The sequence below is a fragment of the Cetorhinus maximus genome, chromosome 16, assembly GCF_964194155.1.
Source record: "Cetorhinus maximus chromosome 16, sCetMax3.hap1.1, whole genome shotgun sequence".
Taxonomy (NCBI): domain Eukaryota; kingdom Metazoa; phylum Chordata; class Chondrichthyes; order Lamniformes; family Cetorhinidae; genus Cetorhinus; species Cetorhinus maximus.
This window is the reverse complement of record NC_135894.1, coordinates 93166216-93185518: the sequence shown is the minus strand read 5'-3', so window position 1 is coordinate 93185518 and position 19303 is coordinate 93166216. Positions and strand designations below refer to the sequence as shown.

Sequence of the window (19303 nt, the reverse complement as noted above, 5' to 3'; positions counted from 1 at the left end):
TTTAATTGGCAGTGAGAATGGGTCTGGGTTTTGACCAATATCCACAAACATTGCAGCTTGTAATACTCAATGCAGCCTCACTGAGTCATTTCTTTTTTTATCTGGTTTTAGTTTATCAAAGCCACGGAGTAACCATCACGTCTACAGTTCGTAATGTTGAAGTGAAGGAATTTGAACGTAAGTGTTAACTTTTATTTGTGCTGCTCCAACTATGGCCTCTTACACATCCCCGACGAGCATTACCCCATTACTGGCAGCCATGCCTCCTGCTGCCTAGGCCCTAAGCTCTGAAATTCCCACTCCAAATCTCTCCACATCTCTTTCCTTCTTTAAGACACTTCTTAAAACCTTCCTCTTTGACCAAACTTTTGGTCACCTGTCCTAATATCTCCTTCTTTGGCTCGATGTCAAGTATTGTTTGATATCACTCCAGGCACTTTGGGTCGTTTTACTATATTGAAGGTGTTATATAAATACATGATGTTTTTTTTTATTCATTCATGGGATGTGGGCGTCGCTGGCTAGGCCAGCTTTTATTGCCCATCCCTAGTTGCCCCTGAGAAGGTGGTGGTGAGCTGCCTTCTTGAACCGCTGCAGTCCATGTGGTGTAGGTTCACCCACAGTGCTGCTGGGAGGGAGTTCCAGGATTTTAACCCAGTGACAGTGAAGGAACGGCGATATATTTCCAAGTCAGGATGGTGAGTGGCTTGGAGGGAAACTGCCAGCTGGTGGTGTTCCCATGTGCCTGCTGCCCTTGTCCTTCTAGATGGTAGTGGTCGTGGGTTTGGAAGGTGCCGCCTAAGGAGCCTTGGTCCATTCCTGCAGTGCATCTTGTAGATGGTACACACTGCTGTCACTATGCATTGGTGATGGAGGGAGTGAATGTTTGTGGAAGGGGTGCCAATCAAGTGGACTGCTTTGACCTGGATGGTGTCAAGCTTCTCGAGTGTTGTTGGAGCTGCACTCATCCAGGCAAATGGACAGTATTCTGTCACACTCCTGACTTTAGATGGTGGACAGACTTTGGGGAGTCAGGAAGTGATTTACTCACCACTGGATTCCTAGCTCTTATAGCCACAGTATTTATATGGCTAGTCCAGTTCAGTTTCTGGTCAATGGTAACCCCCAGGATGTTGATAGCGGGGGATTCAGTGATGGTAATGCTAATGAATGTAAGTAAAGGTGAATTGCTGGTTTCATTTACTTAAAATATGAAATACATTAAAACTGTGAAAATGTGCTATGTGATGTTTGTCATGACCATTCTTGTGAAATCCCTCTGCCCATTATTGAAGTGCAGGCATAAAAAGGTTTTAGGGTGAGCAGGTTAATTAATTATTCAGCGACAAAGAAAAGGCAAACATCAAGGTATTGTCACTTTTGACCATTTTTCTACAGGAAGGTTCTGAGGGGGGTGGGGGGTGGTGGTGGTGGTGGAGAAGTTACCTTTAAGTGTTGTGTTTTAAAGCATTGTGCATTTATGCAAGTTTTTTAAATATAGAGCTGAGAGGCAGTTAAGATTCTAGTGAGCTAACTTTGATGTTACTTTCCCATAGACTGTCAACTACAGGCAGTTCATTATGCTGTCTCAGCAATGAAACGCACCTCACACCCATTGTGTTGGATAGTTTCCAACCTTTTCCTGACTAAACAGGGAAGAATAAGAGATGGGGACACGGGCGATCAGCCAGGCTTTTGACACAAAAGGCTATGTGGCAGTCATCCCAGAATAGCCTGAGAGAAGTTTAGGATGAATGAGGGAGTGGTTCGAAGTTTATCTATTTATGTCCAGCAAGTTTTCCTCCTGTAAAGGGGAGCATGGCATTTTCAATATTTTGTATGATTACCGGGACACAAGGTGTATTGATTTCCATAAAGTGGGCTTGCTCTGCATGTTGTATTGTCTGTACCCAAGTTGTGTGTGTAGAATAGAATCATACAGTTCGGGTGGCCATTCAGCCCATTGTACCTGTGCTGAAAGAGTTATCTAATTAGTTCAACTCCCCTGTTCTTCCCCATAGTCCTGCAAATTCTTTTTTTTTACCATTTTATAATTTGTGGTGTAGCATTCTATTGCCAGTAGGAAGAAAGGTATTATTGTGTGCTTCTCTCCATTGTGCATGCATGTGTCATGCATACATGTGTGTCTGCTTGCGTGTACGTGTGTGTGGTTGTAGGAATTTTTGCACAAATGCATGTTCATGATTATAGGCCACATGTATCTGTGTTCATGTATCTGTGCATGGTGGTAGGGTACATTATGTGTGTTGTGAAGAACATATATTTTTATTTCTGTTGGACTGTGGACTAAAATTACAATGGCTGTAGTTTGAAAGACATGCCTACTGGAACAGTGTGAGGGATATATACAATCTTGCCATGCTGGAACAGAATGTGCCATGAAAGACAAGATGGGGCCGAGAAGGAGTCCTGTCTAATGGGGAACTGCCTGGCAACAACATTTTAATTGGCTCCTGACCAGGTGGCCAGGGTTTGTGTGAGAGCAGTGCAGCAGAATAGCTCCTAGCCTGAAAAGGAAAAGACCGAAAACCTGTTGCTCCTGTTTGCGTCAGATTCCAGTAATTCTACAATAATAGCTAGCTGGCTTTTTCTCCTCATCTCTCTATAACTTGCTGTCTCTCTGAAAACCCCTGTCAAGAGACAAAGGAGAAAAATCAGTGTTCGAAATATTGAAAGGCAAGTGCTCAACCAGTAAACTAAATACTGAAAGTGCTGGGAAGACCACCTCGTGTCATCAACAAAGAACTGAAAGGAATTTGGAAGATGTTGATCAAAATCAACCCATCAAATCCTGTACTCCGGAATTGGTGCAATTGAACTGTTTAAGAAGGGGGTAGAGTTTAGGTTATAGAGTTAGAAATTAGCAGTTCATATTTCTTTCTTTTGCCACTGGTCAAAGACAATTTGTTCAATAAACAGTTATTTACTTACTAAGTTTACAAACCTGGTGCTCGTATTCTGTTAACCTAAATTAAATAATTAGGTGGGGCGATCGAACTTTATCTCATTTGTCGCGGCTTGGGGAGCAGTGGGGTTTGATATTGCAGCAACTATCCCCAGTGAGTCGTGACAGTGTGTGCACAGGGATGGTTTTGGGCATGTGTATTTGTGTGGTTGTGGGGTACATGCATGTGCACCGGCATATACTTGTGCATGGCTGTACAGCACACACATTGTATTACATACAATGCGTGTGCTGTACAGCACATGCACAAGTATATGCCGGAGGTATTGTAGAGCTCGTGTGTCTCCGTGTAGTTGTAGGTCACCCACATGTACAGAGAGTGAATGGAATCCTCTTCACCTAAAAATTCTCAGGCGACGGGGCTAGTTGTGGGTCTGTCTCCCACTCGTGTTGGAGGCGCGTCCTGCAGTGCGACCTTTATCGGAGGTGTCCAATTAACAGACCACCTCTGCGTTCGCTATCCCATCAGGGATGAGAGGTGGGACATGGACAAGGCAGGCCCCATGATGGGACTGCAGGACTGGCCATCTGGCAGCCCCTCTGGGAAAGGTGGGTGCTGCTGAAGTGGATGGAAAGCACAAGGGTGCCTCATAATGGAGGCGCTCTCAAAGGTTTCAGAGGGATTCATAAAAATGAAGGCCTGTGCACATGTGCATGCCTCTAGGCTGTAGATTACCCTCTTTTTCTGCGGGGAGTGTGCGAGTGATCTATTTAAGTGCGAGGCCTCTTTTAGGGTGTTTTTTTTTTGTCTAGCTGCACATGCACAGTCATTTAAAGGGGCCGCCTTGTGCATGACCTGCACAGGGACTTTTGAATTGCTATGTGAATGTTGGTTGTAGGGTGTGTGTATTCTGCGAGTTGATGGATCAGTCTCTAGGGGAACACATGGACTGGGCGGGAGGATTGTGTGTGGATGGAGTTCTGCTGTGAACTAGGAGTCGGAGACCATTTGATAATGATCTTAAATAGATCACTCACACACTCCAAAAAAAAAGAGGGTACGTTGCCTACAGCCATACAAGGGGAGGTGGTGGCATAGTGTTATTATCACTGGACGGGTATCCAGAGACCCAGGGTAATGCTCTGGGGACCTGGGTTCAAATCCCCACTATGACAGATGGCGGAATTTAAATCCAATAAAAATTTGGAATTAAGAGTCTGATGATGACCATGAAACCATTGCTGATTGTTGTAAAAACCCATCTGGTTCACTAACACCCTTTAGAGAAGGAAATCTGCTGGCCTATGTGTGACTCCAAACCCATAGCAATGTGGTTGACTCTTAAATGCCCTCTGACTAAGGGCAGCTAGGGATGAGCAATAACTGCTGGCCTAGCCAGTGACACCCACATCCTCTGAATGAATAAAAATAATCCAGAATGATGTACAACTCATTCCCTCTCTCTCTGCACACAATTTTCCCTATTTCTCTCTCCACGCAGTCTCTCTCTCTCCACAGGCTCTCAACCCTCCAAAAGCTCTCTCCCTGCACTCTCTCTCTCTCTCGTCTCTCAACACTTTCACCCTCTTCCCACTCTCTCGCTCTCTCACTCTGCACAACCTCTCTCCCTCTTCACTCATACTTTCTCCACACATATTAGGATGTTTAGTTTTCTAGTTAATGATTGTGTGGGGTTCCTGTTCTTCTCTGTCTTAGGGGAATTTCAGCAGCATCAATGCTTTATTCCTGAAACTAAGGGACTGTGGGTAGTTAACATTATCTTGATTACGTGACACACAGATTCTGCCAAGATTTAAATCCGACTCTGCTGCTTTGTGAGGATCATTAATTGAATTGATTCTGGATATTCCAAAGCCTGCAGAGATTCCAACTATTTATGGTGGAGGAGAGTTCATTCTGAAACAAAAATCCTGGTCACCTGTGCCTTTGAAAAGAGGCACATAATTACATTTGTTTCCTCAGAATGTGGACCAAAATACAGCAGAGGCCAGTGTAAAAATTAAAGCTTCCAAACTCCAGTCATGCTGCAACATGACATCGTGTCTCAGGCCCAGACCCAACCTTGGTAGGTCTGCTTCCTACAGACTGTGCCTCAGTCCTGCTCCCTCAATGTTGCCACAATGGGATAGAGCAATTCTAACACAACTCGCAAGTTGGGAAGCCCTCAGGCTGGGGTGTAATGTCTATTTTTACCACCCCCCCCCACAATACTATTCCTAATGGAATTTAAAATCAGGTGAAAAGTCAGCCTTGCATCCGATCCCCCAAGACAGGCTGAAATTTCCTCCTAATAATGTTCCAATCTTTCAGGGCTGGTGTTCGCAATCGCGGAATCTTTGAGCGAAAACGTAAGATCGACCCAACCCCGAAATTGTAAGATGCTGTTGACTTGTTGGACAGGATTTTTAGGTCCCACTAGGGAGGAAACGGAGGCAAACGGGCACTCAGCCACTGGCACACAGGTACCATCCGGTGTGCAGGGGGAAGTGGTCTGTACACAGTTAGTGAGGTGGTGAAAAAGGCCTTTATCAATCGAGGCATAGATTACAAAAGTAGGGAGGTCATGTTGGAGTTGTATAGAACCTTGGTGAGGCCACAGCTGGAGTACTGTGTGCAGTTCTGGTCGCCACATTATAGGAAGGATGTGATTGCACTGGAGGGGGTGCAGAGGAGATTCACCAGGATGTTGCCTGGGATGAAACATTTAAGTTATGAAGAGAGGTTGGATAGACTTGAGTTGTTTTCGTTGGAGCAGAGAAGACTGAGGGGTGACCTGATAGAGGTGTACAAGATTATGAGGGGCATGGACAGGGAGGATAGGGAGCAGCTGTTCCCCTTAGTTGAAGGGTCAGTCACGAGGGGACACAAATTCAAGGTAAGGGGCAGGAGGTTTAGGGGGGAATGTGAGGGAAAACTTTTTTACCCAGAGGGTGGTGACGGTCTGGAATGCGCTGCCTGGGAGGGTGGTGGAGGCAGGTTGCCTCACATCCTTTAAAATGTACCTGTATGAGCACTTGGCACGTCATAACATTCAAGGCTGTGGGCCAAGTGCTGGTAAATGGGATTAGGTAGGTAGGTCAGGTGTTTCTCACGTGTCGGTGCAGACTCGATGGGCCGAAGGCCTCTTCTGCATTGTGATTCTGTGATTCAATAGTGATGGGGTTCGTCAGCCTCTTGGCACTATGGGGACATTAGAGAAGGAGGCAAGGCTTCCAGACACAATTGGGACACCAGCTGAGCGCACAGATGGCAGTAGCTGGTAATGGAAACACAATTCAGAACTTGGACTCATTAATGATGAGGAGTAACATCCTCCTCTTCAGGAGAAGCAGAGCCTCAATGAGGGGGAAGCGCTAGATCAACAAAACTCACCAGAGGAAGAGAAGGAGCAGGACATGGAAGAGGGGGATGAGGATGATCTGGAGCACAGAAGTGCCACAGGGAGGTAATCGTGGCTATTGCTGGGTCTCTTCTGAATTCCATTAACATCAGGAATCATCTGATTCTGGTATGTTTCAGCTGAGCATCTCTGACCCAGGAGGATGGCATGGCCTGGAACTCACTTTGAGCAGTTTTTTTAAATTTTGTCAGGGGATATGGTCATTGCTGGCTAGGCCAGCATTTATTGCTTTGAGAAGGTGGGGGTGAGCTGCCTTGTTGAACCGTTGCAGTCCCTGTGGTGTAGGTATACCCACAGTCCTGTTAGGGAGGGAGTTCCAGGATTTTGACCCAGCAACAGTGAAGGTACGACGATATATTTCCAAGTCAGGATGGTGAGCGACTTAGAGAGGAACTTGCAGGTGGTGGTGTTCCCATCTACCTGCTGCCCTTGTCCTTCTAGATGGTAGGGGTCACAGATTTGGAAGGTGCTGTCTAAGGAACCTTGGTGCATTCCTGCAGTGTAGCTTGTAGATGGTGTACACTGTTACTACTGTGCGTCGGTAGTGTAGGGAGTGAATATTTGTGGATGGGGTGTCAATCAAGCGAGCTGCCTTGTCCTGGATGGTGTCAAGCTTCTTGAGTGTTGTTGGAGCTGCACTCATCCAGGCAATGGGAGAGTATTCCATCACACTCCTGACTCGTGCCTTGTAGTTTTCTTCTTTCCACGCATTTATTCAACAATCATCACATCACAGAACTGTGTGAAAATATGGATTGAAGGTGCCTTGTAGATGGTGGACAGGCTTTGGGGAGTCAGGAGGTGAGTTACTCACCGCAGAATTCCCAGCCTCTGACCTGCGGTTTTAGCCAAAGTATGGCTGGTCCAATTCAGTTTCTGGTCAATGGTAACCTCCAGGATGTAGATAGTGGGGGATTCAGCGATGGTAATGCCATTGAACATCAAGGGGAGATGGTTAGACAATCTTGTTGGATTGTCCAGTACTTGTGTGGCGCGAATGTTACTTGCCAGTGGGATTGAGAATACTTCTATGAAGACGCAGGCTGAAATAGATCCACTCTTACCACCAGTGAAGGACGCGCGTTTGTCCAGAATTTTCAATGTTCCTGTTAAGGAGCCTTGGTTCCCTTCAGTACTTCAATCCCTCTTTACCTGTCTCACTATGAAAGAATGGATGTCCAGACGTCTGGCGCATGTGTCAATGTTTACATGGTGTTGATAAATAGAAAAAATGCACAAACCCCCACGCAAAGCTCTGCCCCTCTCGGGATGGCACCCTCATCCTCCTCGGTAACCACTGGTACTCAGGATCGCTGTTGGGGCACAACTGGCATCTGCTCCATGTCTCTTTGCCTCAGCGCCACTGACTGGCCAATGCCACAGAATGTTGCATGCTTTCAGTGCATGTCAATGTGCTGTTTCTACACCCACTCTGAGTGCTGCAGCATTTGGCTCTCCATGAGGTTGGCCACTCGCTCAATGGAGGGTCCGATGCACACAAATCTCTGAGCCATAATCGCGTCCATGAGCAGGAAGGACTGCTCCATTCTCAGCCTATGACCCCACACTGCCTCAGAGAGAGCTCTGACACATGGCACCACATCTATTGCTGCTGGTGCAGGTAGAGCCTCCTGTGACTCCTGAAGCCCTGCATCAGTGCCCTGCTGAGCATAGCTGTGCCTGTCCTCCTTCCTCTGAGGGGAACTGTCCAGCTCTGCCTCTCCCACCTCCTACTACTCACTTGTGATGTGCCCTTCACCCAGTTACCACCCTATCTGTGCATGCACTGGATAAGTGCATCGGCTCTGGTGGAGGGTGCCCTTGTAAGATGTGGTGGTGATATCTCTGCTGAAAGTGCTTGTCTATTGCAGACACCGGCAATCTGACCTTGCCCCCTCAACATCTGGACCTGTGGGAGACGCAAGAGATCGTGAGAACTAGCGTTGGCGAGTAGAAGACTCTGCAGTGCTGAGGCTTCCCAACACTCAGAATTTTCCCAGCCCGCTGAAAGTGGCTTTGGGGATGGTGGGGGTCTGGGAAAATTAGCGGGGGAGAAAAAGCATCGGGCTGGCTCCCTGAGACACCTCAAACTTTCCTAAAATCCCGCTTCACATTAGTGACCCAGCAGCGATGGGAATCCAATTAAAGTATTTAACGAGCCAATTAGCCCTGAATTACAGCAATGTCACCTTCCAAATATCTCACAGCTCCCCCCTCCCGCTGCTGTGCCAGCGCCCCCAAGAGGAGGGGAGGTCAGAGATGCGGTCGATTTTGAAGGATTTCACGTGCAAAAAAAAAAGTAGTGAGGCTAATGTTTTCCAGGAGCAGAGAGTTGCTCATTGCACACCAGGCCTCCTGGTGACCGATATCTCCGATCGCGCTCAGGCTGAAGCAGTGGCGACCGCTCCCATGTAAAGATGGCGGCTCCGTTGAGTTCCTGCCATTGCTGCTGCTTGGGCCGCAGCCGTGTTCTCACCGGTAAGACAGTGAAGGCTGCCGGACGCGCCAACAATAATCCGTGATCCGGCAAACATTCGCCTCCAGGACCCCTAATTGGAGGCCGAACGCAGAGGCAGCGTGCTGATTGGCTGCCTCCAGTAAGGTTAAGCATGCTTGGAGCAGTGAGCGTTGTCAGGACATGCCTCCTGGAAATTTTCCCTCTACAGCCTGACCAAGGGCCAGGAGAATTGGATGAATTTTTCAAAAGCCACCATAGACCAGCAGTGGACCAAATGGCCTCCCTCTCTGGTGTGTGACCCTCTGACTTGAATGAGTCAATTGAAGCTTTCAAGGCTGAGATCAATAAATCTTTGTTGGATTAGGTTATCATATGGATATGGGTTAAAAGCAGGTAAATAGAATAAAGATGCAGATCTACCACGGTCTAATTAAATGGCAGAACAGGATTGAGAGGCTGAATAGCTCCTTTTTTTTTCATATTCGTTCATGGGATGTGGGCATCTCTGGCTAGGCCAGCATTTATTGCCCATCCCTAATTGCCCTTGTTCAGAGAGCAAAGAGCCAACCACATTGATGTGGCTCTAGAATCACACGTAGGCCAGACCAGGTAAGGACAGCAGATTTCCCTTCCCTAAAGGACATTAGTGAACCAGATGGGTTTTTTTACAACAATCTGCAGTAGTTTGGTGGTTATCATCAAACTTTCAATTTCAGATTTTTATTGAATTCAAATTTCAGCGTTTGCCCTGGTGCAATTCAAACCCGGGTCCCCAGATCATCACCCCTGGGTCTCTGGAATACCAGCCCAGTGACAGCACCACCACTACACCATTGCCTCCCCTGTTCCTGTGTAACATTTGCTAACATGGTTTTTATATTGTGTGGCTGGTCGCTATGCAGTTTTTCCATTTCATCGCGCACCCTCATAAAGAGCTGGATGAGGATGCAGCACAGATTTACGAGAGTGATGTCTGGGATCGGGGACTTTGAACAGCCCTCGTGGTGTGGGTTCACACGTGGCTAAATACTCAGTAACCTTCGGCGGGGGAGCTGGGGAATTGTAAAAAAAAAAGACATTCACATATAGTGTTGGAGAAATCCTCTCCCCCCCCGCCCACTTCCCCCGCCTCACTCCCAATCCCCACTCACATTGTTTTGGGCTTGTTGTTTCTAGCGGCAATGCTCTCCTGCATTTACCACGTGGAAAGAGATGCCAACCCTCGGGTGGAGTGGAAGAAAATCAAAGGAGCTGACGTACGTTTTGTGTACTTTGATGGTTCTCTCACAGGTATGTTTGGCATTGCAAGTAAAATGCTCTCACACTCACACCTCCTAGTTGGGAGCGACAGGATCGGATGAGCCCGGGTTGGGAGCGACGGGATTGGATGAGCCCGGGTTGGGAGCGACGGGATTGGATGAGCCCGGGTTGGGAGCGACGGGATTGGATGAGCCCGGGTTGGGAGCGACGGGATTGGATGAGCCCGGGTTGGGAGCGACGGGATTGGATGAGCCCGGGTTGGGAGCGACGGGATTGGATGAGCCCGGGTTGGGAGCGACGGGATTGGGTGAGCCCGGGTTGGGAGCGACGGGATTGGGTGAGCCCGGGTTGGGAGCGGCGGGATTGGATGAGCCCCGGTTGGGAGCGGCGGGATTGGATGAGCCCGGGTTGGGAGCGGCGGGATTGGATGAGCCCGGGTTGGGAGCGGCGGGATTGGATGAGCCCGGGTTGGGAGCGGCGGGATTGGATGAGCCCGGGTTGGGAGCGGCGGGATTGGATGAGCCCGGGTTGGGAGCGGCGGGATTGGATGAGCCCGGGTTGGGAGCGGCGGGATTGGATGAGCCCGGGTTGGGAGCGACGGGATTGGATGAGCCCGGGTTGGGAGCGACGGGACCAGAAAGATGATACTGGGGGGATTGAAAACGGAAGGATGGGGATGAGTCAAAGAACTTAACCGGCAGGATTGGCTGGGGGAGGGAACGTGCTGGAGAGGCAAAGGTTGACGGAGGATTATGTCCATTCAGCAAGAGGACATGGGAGAAGAGCAAGGTCATAGAGAAGGCACTGCAGATAGGAAGGGTAGCAATGTCATTACTGAAACAGTGCAGCGGAGGGTCCGGGGAGTAGCACATGTCCGAGAGGCACTGAGGGAGTCTGGAGAAGTCTGCAGAGGATTTGGAAGAGAGCAGGAGAATCTGAAGGTGAAGCCTGTGGAGTGTGGGAAGGTGGGGAGAGCAGGGCTTTCTTCATGGGGTGGCCCTGGGAGACAGTCTGAATATGCGAGGTGATGGAGGTGGATAAAGTCAGCATTGATGCAGGCGAACCTCCAGATGAGAAGGGGCCCAGCGGAACTTGGCAAGACCAAGGGGTGATGAAGAAGCAGGTCGGAATGCAGGACAGGTCGTGAGGTTTAAGTGGCATTTATTCAGGGTGACGCTCGGGAAGCAACGCAGGAGAAATAAGTGTCAAGGTAAAATGAGCACAGTTCAGGAGTTCAGCAGCAGGTAGGGATTGTGGGGAATAGGGGAGCTTTTGTAGAACATTGAGCCTATGAGCCTGACCTTTTGCTCACCCCCCATGCTCTCTCTGCTCAGCAGACCAGCACCATTTTAAAATGGAGTCCGACCTCTGAGCTAAATCTGTCTTTTGGATAAGATGTTAAACTGGGGCACTGTCTGCCCTCTCCGATGGATGTAAAAAAACCCCAGTGCACTATTTTGAAGTCACGGGGAGATCTGCCCTGCTCTCCTTCGAAATAATGCCTCAGGATATTTTACATCCACCCACTTAGCTGTGGCTGACAATTCGTCTAATTTCTTGCTGTATGTGGGAGCTTACTGTGCATAAATTGGCTGCCCTGTTTGCCTGCAACTGTAATTCATTGGCCGTGAAGCACTTTAAGATGTCCTAATAACGTGAAAGGTGCTATGTAAATGCAATTCTTTTATTTCTTTTCCTGACTTTATTTTTGTGTCTCTTATTCTTCCTGAAGCGGCATATGCTGATCGGGCGGAGATGAGAGGCTCCAACATCAGACTGCATGAAGTGACCCGGGCAGACATGGCTACCTACCGGTGTGAAGTGGTAGCCAAGGAGGACAGGGTGGTCTTTGCAGAAATAGATGTCAAACTCTCTGTCCTCGGTGAGCAGAGTTGGTCCGCACGAGGTCAAAGGTTACTTTTATTTTAAACAAGCAACCCAGAAAGAAAATGGCTGGAATTATGTGGCTGGTCCAGTCAGCACCCGAACATAGTCTGTTTGTCAGAGAGCCTTGCTCTGCATCTTCAATATTTTATTTCAGGTTTATAGTTTTTGACTGATGCCAGATTTGTCTGAGTGTCCCGACTGTCTGAGTGTCCCGACTGTCTGAGTGTCCCGACTGTCTGAGTGTCCCGACTGTCTGAGTGTCCCGGCTGTCTGAGTGTCCCGGCTGTCTGAGTGTCCCGGCTGTCTGAGTGTCCCGGCTGTCTGAGTGTCCCGGCTGTCTGAGTGTCCCGGCTGTCTGAGTGTCCCGGCTGTCTGAGTGTCCCGGCTGTCTGAGTGTCCCGGCTGTCTGAGTGTCTGACTGGCACTAATCGGACACTCCACAGAAATGGACACAGCGACAGACTCAGTTTGTTGGCATCATTTGAAAAGAAAAGACCTTTTCCCCTCTTTGCCAGATTCATCTACACCTTCGCCTGACCCCTCTGTAGAGGAAGGAAGGATATACCTGCACTGGAGGCGGTACAGTGAAGGTTCACTAGATTGGTCCTTGGGATGTCCTATGATGAGAGGCTGAGTCAATTGGGCTTATATTCTCTGGAGTTTAGAAGAATGAGAGATGATCTCGTTGAGACATACGAGATTCTGAAGGGGCTGGATCGGGTAGACGCTGAGAGATTTCTGCTGTTCGGTGAGTGAATCTAAAACCATGGGGGTGCAGCCTCAGGAGAAGGGGCTGATCATTTAGGACTGAGATGAGGAGAGATTACTCCACTCAAACAGTTGTAAACGTTTGGAATTCTCTACTTTAGAGGGTTGTGGAGGCTGCGCCGTTAAATATGTTTAAGGCTGAGGATGGACAGATTTTTGGTCTCAGGAAATCGAAGGATATGGGGACCAGGCGGGAAAGTGGGGTTGAAGCCCAAGATCGCCATGATCGTATTGAATGGTGGAGCAGATTCAACCGGCCATATGGTCTACACCTCCTATTCCTTGTGTTCTCTCTATCACCGTAACCTCCTCCAGCCCTCTTCTCATCTTCCAAAATCTACGGGCTCCTCCAGTTTTGGTTTCTTGTCCTTCACCTCTCCCGGCACACCCCTGTCCCACCCACAGGCAGCATTGCTTAAGCTACCTCAAGCCTAATCTGTGGAGTTCTCCTGCCTAAACCCCTCCGCCTCTCTGTGCTTTTACGACCCTCCTCAAAAGCCACCTCTTTTGACCAAGATGTTGGTCACCTGTGACCAGGGGGACACGTCTTTGAGAAAATCGGCAAACAAAGCGGGGAGGACATGAGGAGATTTTATTTTTATGCGGCGAGTTGCTATGACCTGGAAGCAGAATTCACAGCAACTTTCAAAAGGAAATTGGATATGTACTTAAAAAGAAATAATTTGAGGTGCTTTGGGGAAAGAGCAGGGGCGTGGAAGTAATTGGACAGCTCCTTCAAAGAGCTGGCACGGACATGATGGGTCAAAAGGCCCCCTTCTGTGCTGTGCTGAGACCCTAGGAACTTAAACAAGTGAAAAATAAGTTTAAAACATTTACGTACATTAGGAAGAAATTATTTGGTCAAAGAGTGCAACATACTTTGAGAAATCTTGCAGGGAGGGTAATGGTAGGAAAAATACCGGGGTGATTAAAAATGCAGTTGGACTGTGTGACAGGATCGAGTGGTCAGCGATGATCTTTCTTATATCTGGTGCTGCAGTGTCCTCTGCTGGTGTGGAAATGGTGCTGCAGCCAATCCCTGTTTCTGTCTTTAATACAACTTAGGGTGGGAGGGGTAATTTTCAGCCTTAGAGGGGTAGATCAGCCACTGATTATACAGCCTGTCTAATTTTACTTGCTCTCCATTGTCCTCTGGGTGGCCGGTCCAGTGCCATAACCACAAGCACCCATACCCAGCTGCAGAGATTTTAAATTGTGGTTCAATGACTTAACATTATTGTGTTGTTGATCAGTGGAAGCAACCTTTCAGTAGCTTAAATCTGTGCTTTAGGTGAAGTGTTACACCATGATCCGGTTCCATGATTCATGTTAGCAAAGTTCCCTTTACACTTTGGGAAGGAGAGCCGAGTGTTATAGATAGAGTCATAGAGGTCTACAGCACAGAAAAAGGCCCTTTGGCCCATCAAGTCTGCGCCAGTCAAACAAGTACCTAACTATTCGAATCCCATTTTCCGACACTAGGCCCATAGCCTTGTATGCCATGGCGTCGCAAGTGCACATCCAAATACTTCTTAAATGTTATGAGGGTTTCTGCCTCTACCACCCTTTCAGGCACTGAGTTCCAGATTCCCACCACTCTCTGGGTGAAAAAATTCTTCCTCACATCCCCTCTAAACCTCCTGTCCCTTAAATCTATGCCCCTGGTTATTGATCCCTCCACCAAGGGGAAAGGTTCCTTCCTGTCTACCCTATCTATGTCCCTCATAATTTTATACACCTCAATCATGTTCCCCCTCAATCTCTGCTCCAGGGAAAATGATCCCAGTCTATCCAATTGCTCCTCATAACTAAAACTCTCCAGCCAAGGCAATATCCTGGTAAACCTCCTCTGCACTCTCTCTCGTGCAGTCACATCCTTCCTATAATGCAGATTCCAGAATTGCACGCAATGCACAAACTGTGGCCTAACCAGCGTTTTATACAGTTCCAGCTTAACCTCCCTGCTCTTATATTCTATGCCTCAGCTAATAAAGGCAAGTATCCCATATGCCTTCTTAACCACCTTATCTACCTGTCCCACTACCTTAAGGGACCGGTGGACATGCACACCAAGGTCCCTCTGATCCTCGGTACTTCCCAGGGTCCTACCATTCATTCCGTGCCTTATTTGCTCTACCCAAGTGCATCACCTCACACTTATCCAGATTAAATTCCATTTGCCACTGATCAGCCCATCTGACCAGCCCATCTATATCCTCCTGTAATCTAAAGCTATCCTCCTCACTGTTTACCACCCCACCAATTTTCATGTCATCTTCGAACTTACTGATCAACCCTCCTACATTCAAGTCTAAATCATTTATATATACCACAAACAGCAAGGGACCCAACACTGATCCCTGTGGAACCCCACTGGACACAGGCACCCAGTCACAAAAATGCCCCTCAACCATCACCCTCTGCTTCCTGCCACTTAGCCAATTCTGGATCCAATTTGCCAAATTGCCTTGGATTCCATGGGCTCTTACCTTCGTTATCAGTCTCCCATGCGGGACCTTATCAAAAGCCTTGCTGAAGTAGACTATGTCAAATGCATTGCCCTCATCTACACGCCTGGTCACCTCTTCGAAAAATTCAATCAGATTGGTCAGACATGACCTCCCCTTAACAAAACCATGCTGACTGTCCTTGATTAATCCCTGCCTCTTCAAGTGTAGATTAATTCTATCCCTCAGAATTGCTTCCAGTGGTTTCCCCACCACTGAGGTTAGACTGACTGGCCTGTAGTTCCCTGGTTTATCCCTTCCTCCCTTCTTGAATAATGTTACTACATTGGCTGCCTTCCAGTCCTCTGGCACCTTTCCTGTGGCCAGAAAGGCATTGAAGATTATTGCCAGCGCCCCTGCTATCTCCTCCCTTACCTCACTCAACAGCCTGGGATACATTTCATCCGGGCCTGGAGATTTATCAAATTTAAGCCTGCCAGACCACTTAGAACTTCCTCCCTTTCTATGCTAATTTCTTTAATTATATCACAGTCCTTCTGCCTGATTTCTATACCCACGTCGTCCCTCTCACTTATGAACACCTATACAAAGTATTCATTTAGAACCCTATCTACATCTTCCGGCTCCACACACAAATTACCACTATGGTCCTTACTGGGCTCTACTCTTTCCCTAGTTATCCTCTTACTCTTAATGTACTTGTGAAATAACTTTGGATTTTCCTTTATTTTACCTGCCAATTTTTTTTCTAGCCCCCTTTTTGCTCTCCTAATTTCCTTTTTAAGTTCCCTCCTACACATTCTATACTCCTCTAGGGCTTCCGCTGTTTTCAGCCCTCGATATCTGCCATAAGCCTTTCTTTATCCAATCTTGTATATCCCTCGGCATCCAGGGTTCCCTGGATTTGTTGTTCTCTCAGTGTCTTGGCCAATATTCTTCCTTTAATCAACACCACCAGAATCAGATTACCTTGTTCATTCTGTTCATGGGACTCTACTGTGTGCAAAATGGCTGCATTTCAAAAGTAGTTCACTGTCAGTTGAAGCACTTCAAGATGTTGTTGAGAGGTGCTTTGTAAGTAGTGCAGGTCCTAGGTTGAACCATCTTCAGCTGCTTTATCAAGAACACAAGAATTGGGGGCAGGAGTAGACCATAAGGCCTGTTGGACCTGTTCTGTCATTCGATACGATCATGGGTGATCTTGGGCTTCAACTCCATTTTCCCGCCTGGTCAAAATAAGGGGTCACCCATTTATGGTGGAGGTGTGGAGGAATTTCTTCTGTCAAAGGGTCACTAATCATTGGAACTTTCTACTCCAGAGAGCAGCGGAAGCTGGAGGCATTGAATATATTCGAGGCTGAGCTAAGACAGATTTTTGATCTGAAAGGGGGTCAAGGATTATGGATGCCCAGCAGGAAAGGAGTTAAGGCCATGATCAGATCATTCTTATCGAATGGTGGAGCAGGCTCAATGGGCTGAATGGCCTACTCTCATTCCTATTTCTCATATTCTTAAGTTCTTATGTTTGTTGATGATTGTACAGTGTTCAATTCCATTCATAACTCTTCAGATAATGAATCAGCCTGTGCCTACATGCAGCAAGACCTGGACAACATTCAGGTTTGGGCTGATAGCTGGCAAGGAACATTTGCAGCATACAAATGCCAGGCAAAGACCATCTCCAACAAAAGAGAGTCTAGCCACTTCTCCTTGACATTCAACGGCATTAGGATTGCTGGATCTCACACCATGAAAATCCTGGGGGTTACCATTGATCAGAGATTTAACTTGACCAGCCAGATAAATACTGTGACTACAAGAGCAGGTCAGAGGCTAGGTGTTCTGCACTGAGGAACTCCCCTCCTGACACCCCAAAGCCTGTCCACCATCTGCAAAGTAAGTCAGGAGTGCAATGAAATACTCCCCACTTGCCTGGATAAGTGCAGCTCTATCACTCAAGAAGCTCAACACCATCCAGGACAAAGCAGCGCAATTGATCAGCACCCCATCTACCACCTTAAACATTCGCTCCCTCCACCACCAGCACACAGTAGCAGCAGTGTGTACCATCTACAAGATGCACTGCAGGAACTCACCTAGCCTCCTTCGACAACACCTTCCAAACCCATGACCTTTAGCTCTCAGAAGGACAAGGGCAGCAGATAGGGCCATAGAAAAGTTGCAGCACAGAAAGAGGCCATTCAGCCCATCATGCCTCTGCTGGCCAAAAAAAGAAAAAGAGAAACAGAGTTAATGTTTCCAGTCCGTATGACTCTTCTTCAGAGCAGACCTGTTAGGCCTTCCCAGATTTTGACCCGGCAACATGAAGGAAGGGCAATATATTTTCAAGTCAGGATGGTGTGTGACTTGCTGTGGAACTTGCAGGTGATGGTGTCCCCGTGCATCTGCTGCCCTTGTCCTCCTAGATGGTAGAGGTCCACAGGTTTGGAAGGTGCTGTTGAAGGAGCCTTGGTGAGTCGCTGCAGTGCATCTTGCAGATGGTGCACACTGCAAGTTATGAATACATGTACTTATTTTTGGTGATTCGCGTGAAAGCGCCTGTTTCATCTCTACTCTCTTGTTGCTAGTGCCACCAGCCATTCCCACGTGTAAAATTCCAAGCTCTGCGATGTCAGGGTCCAGGGTCGTGTTGACCTGCAAGGAGTCAGAGGGCTCGCCTCCGTCCGATTACACCTGGTACAAAGACAACAAAGTACTCCTGGAGCGTCCTACTAAGGATTCGACCTTCACCAACACGTCCTACACAGTGAACCAAAAGACTGGAGTACTGGTAAAGGGAGACTTTTGGGGAATTAAGTCATATTCTGGTGACCCTGTTCTGTTTAATAGTGAGGTTTAAAATTGTTATCTTATTTGTTCTTGTTTTGGTTGAATGTGGTTGAAAGTTTAAAACATCAGATTCAAGGGGAGATGGTAACATGTGGTAATATCACTGGACTAGTAATCCAGAAGCCCAGGCTAATGCCTGGGGGCATAGGTTCAAATCTCACTATGGCAGTTGGTGGAATTTAAATTCAATTCATTAATTTTAGAAATCTGGAATTGAAAGCTAGCCTCAGTCATGGTGACCATGAAGATATCATTGATTGTTGTAAAAAAAAATCTGATTACACTAATGTACTTTGTTATCCTTACCTGGTCTGGTCTGGCCTACGTGTGACTCCAGACCCACAGCAATGTGGTTGACTCTGAACTGCCCTCTGGAATGGCTGAGCAAGCGACACGGTTGTATCAAACAATTACAGAAAGGTCAAACCAGATGGACTGTGGTGGTTCAAGAGGGTGGCTGACCACCACCTTAAAGGGCAATTAGGGATGGACAACAAATGTTGGTCGTGCTAGTGACCCCCACATCCGAGGTAGAGTGGGTAGCGCTCTGCTGCGGAGGCAGAAGCATGTGCAGTACTCAGTTCATGCTGCACTGTCAGGGGTGTCATTTCCGGATCAGACATTAGACCTGAGGCCCTGTCCGGCCTCTCAAGTGGACATGAAAGATCCTACGGCGCTATTAAAAGAAGAGCAGGGGATTTCTCTCTGGTGTACTGGGTAATGTTTATCCCTCAATCAACCTCACTAAATCAGATCATATAATTCTGGGAGCTTGCTTTGTGCTAATTGGCTGTTGCATTTCCATCATGACGACAGTGGCTACACATCGAAAATAAAACGATTTCAATGGCTGAGTGCTATATACAGGAAATGCAAGTCTTTTATTTCTATTTTAAATAAGGTTATGTCTCATAATAAAGTTTACTAGCATTTTTCTATTAAAAGAATATTCATAAAGTAAAGGGATTGGTTAAAAGTTTAAAATATCTGGAGGTTGCTAGTGACTTTTTTTGTGTGTTATTTTGACCTGATAATTGTTGACAGAGTTTCCCCTCCATCAACAATGTGTCAACTGCCTGAGAATCCTGGTCAAAGGTTAGTGATGGGTCTGGAGACAGTGAGAGGACTAGGTTTTAATGTTTTCATCCCTAATTCAGAGGGCATTTAAGAGTCAACCACATTGTTGTGGATCTGGAGTCACATGTAGGCCAGACCAGGTAAGGAAGGCAGATGGGTTTTTTTATGACAATCAGCAATGGTTTCG

The 19303-nt window shown here is 47.4% G+C and overlaps 1 protein-coding gene across 1 annotated transcript in view; it reads left to right on the top strand.

The window, feature by feature from the left end:
• Positions 1 to 19303, top strand: part of jam2a (junctional adhesion molecule 2a) — a 65540-nt gene that overhangs the window by 33300 nt on the left and 12937 nt on the right. The window contains exons 2-5 of the mRNA XM_078560479.1: positions 112 to 177; positions 9983 to 10096; positions 11799 to 11948; positions 17778 to 17980. Of these exons, the coding sequence (XP_078416605.1) occupies positions 112 to 177; positions 9983 to 10096; positions 11799 to 11948; positions 17778 to 17980 (533 nt within the window). The remainder of the gene's footprint in view (positions 1 to 111; positions 178 to 9982; positions 10097 to 11798; positions 11949 to 17777; positions 17981 to 19303) is intronic.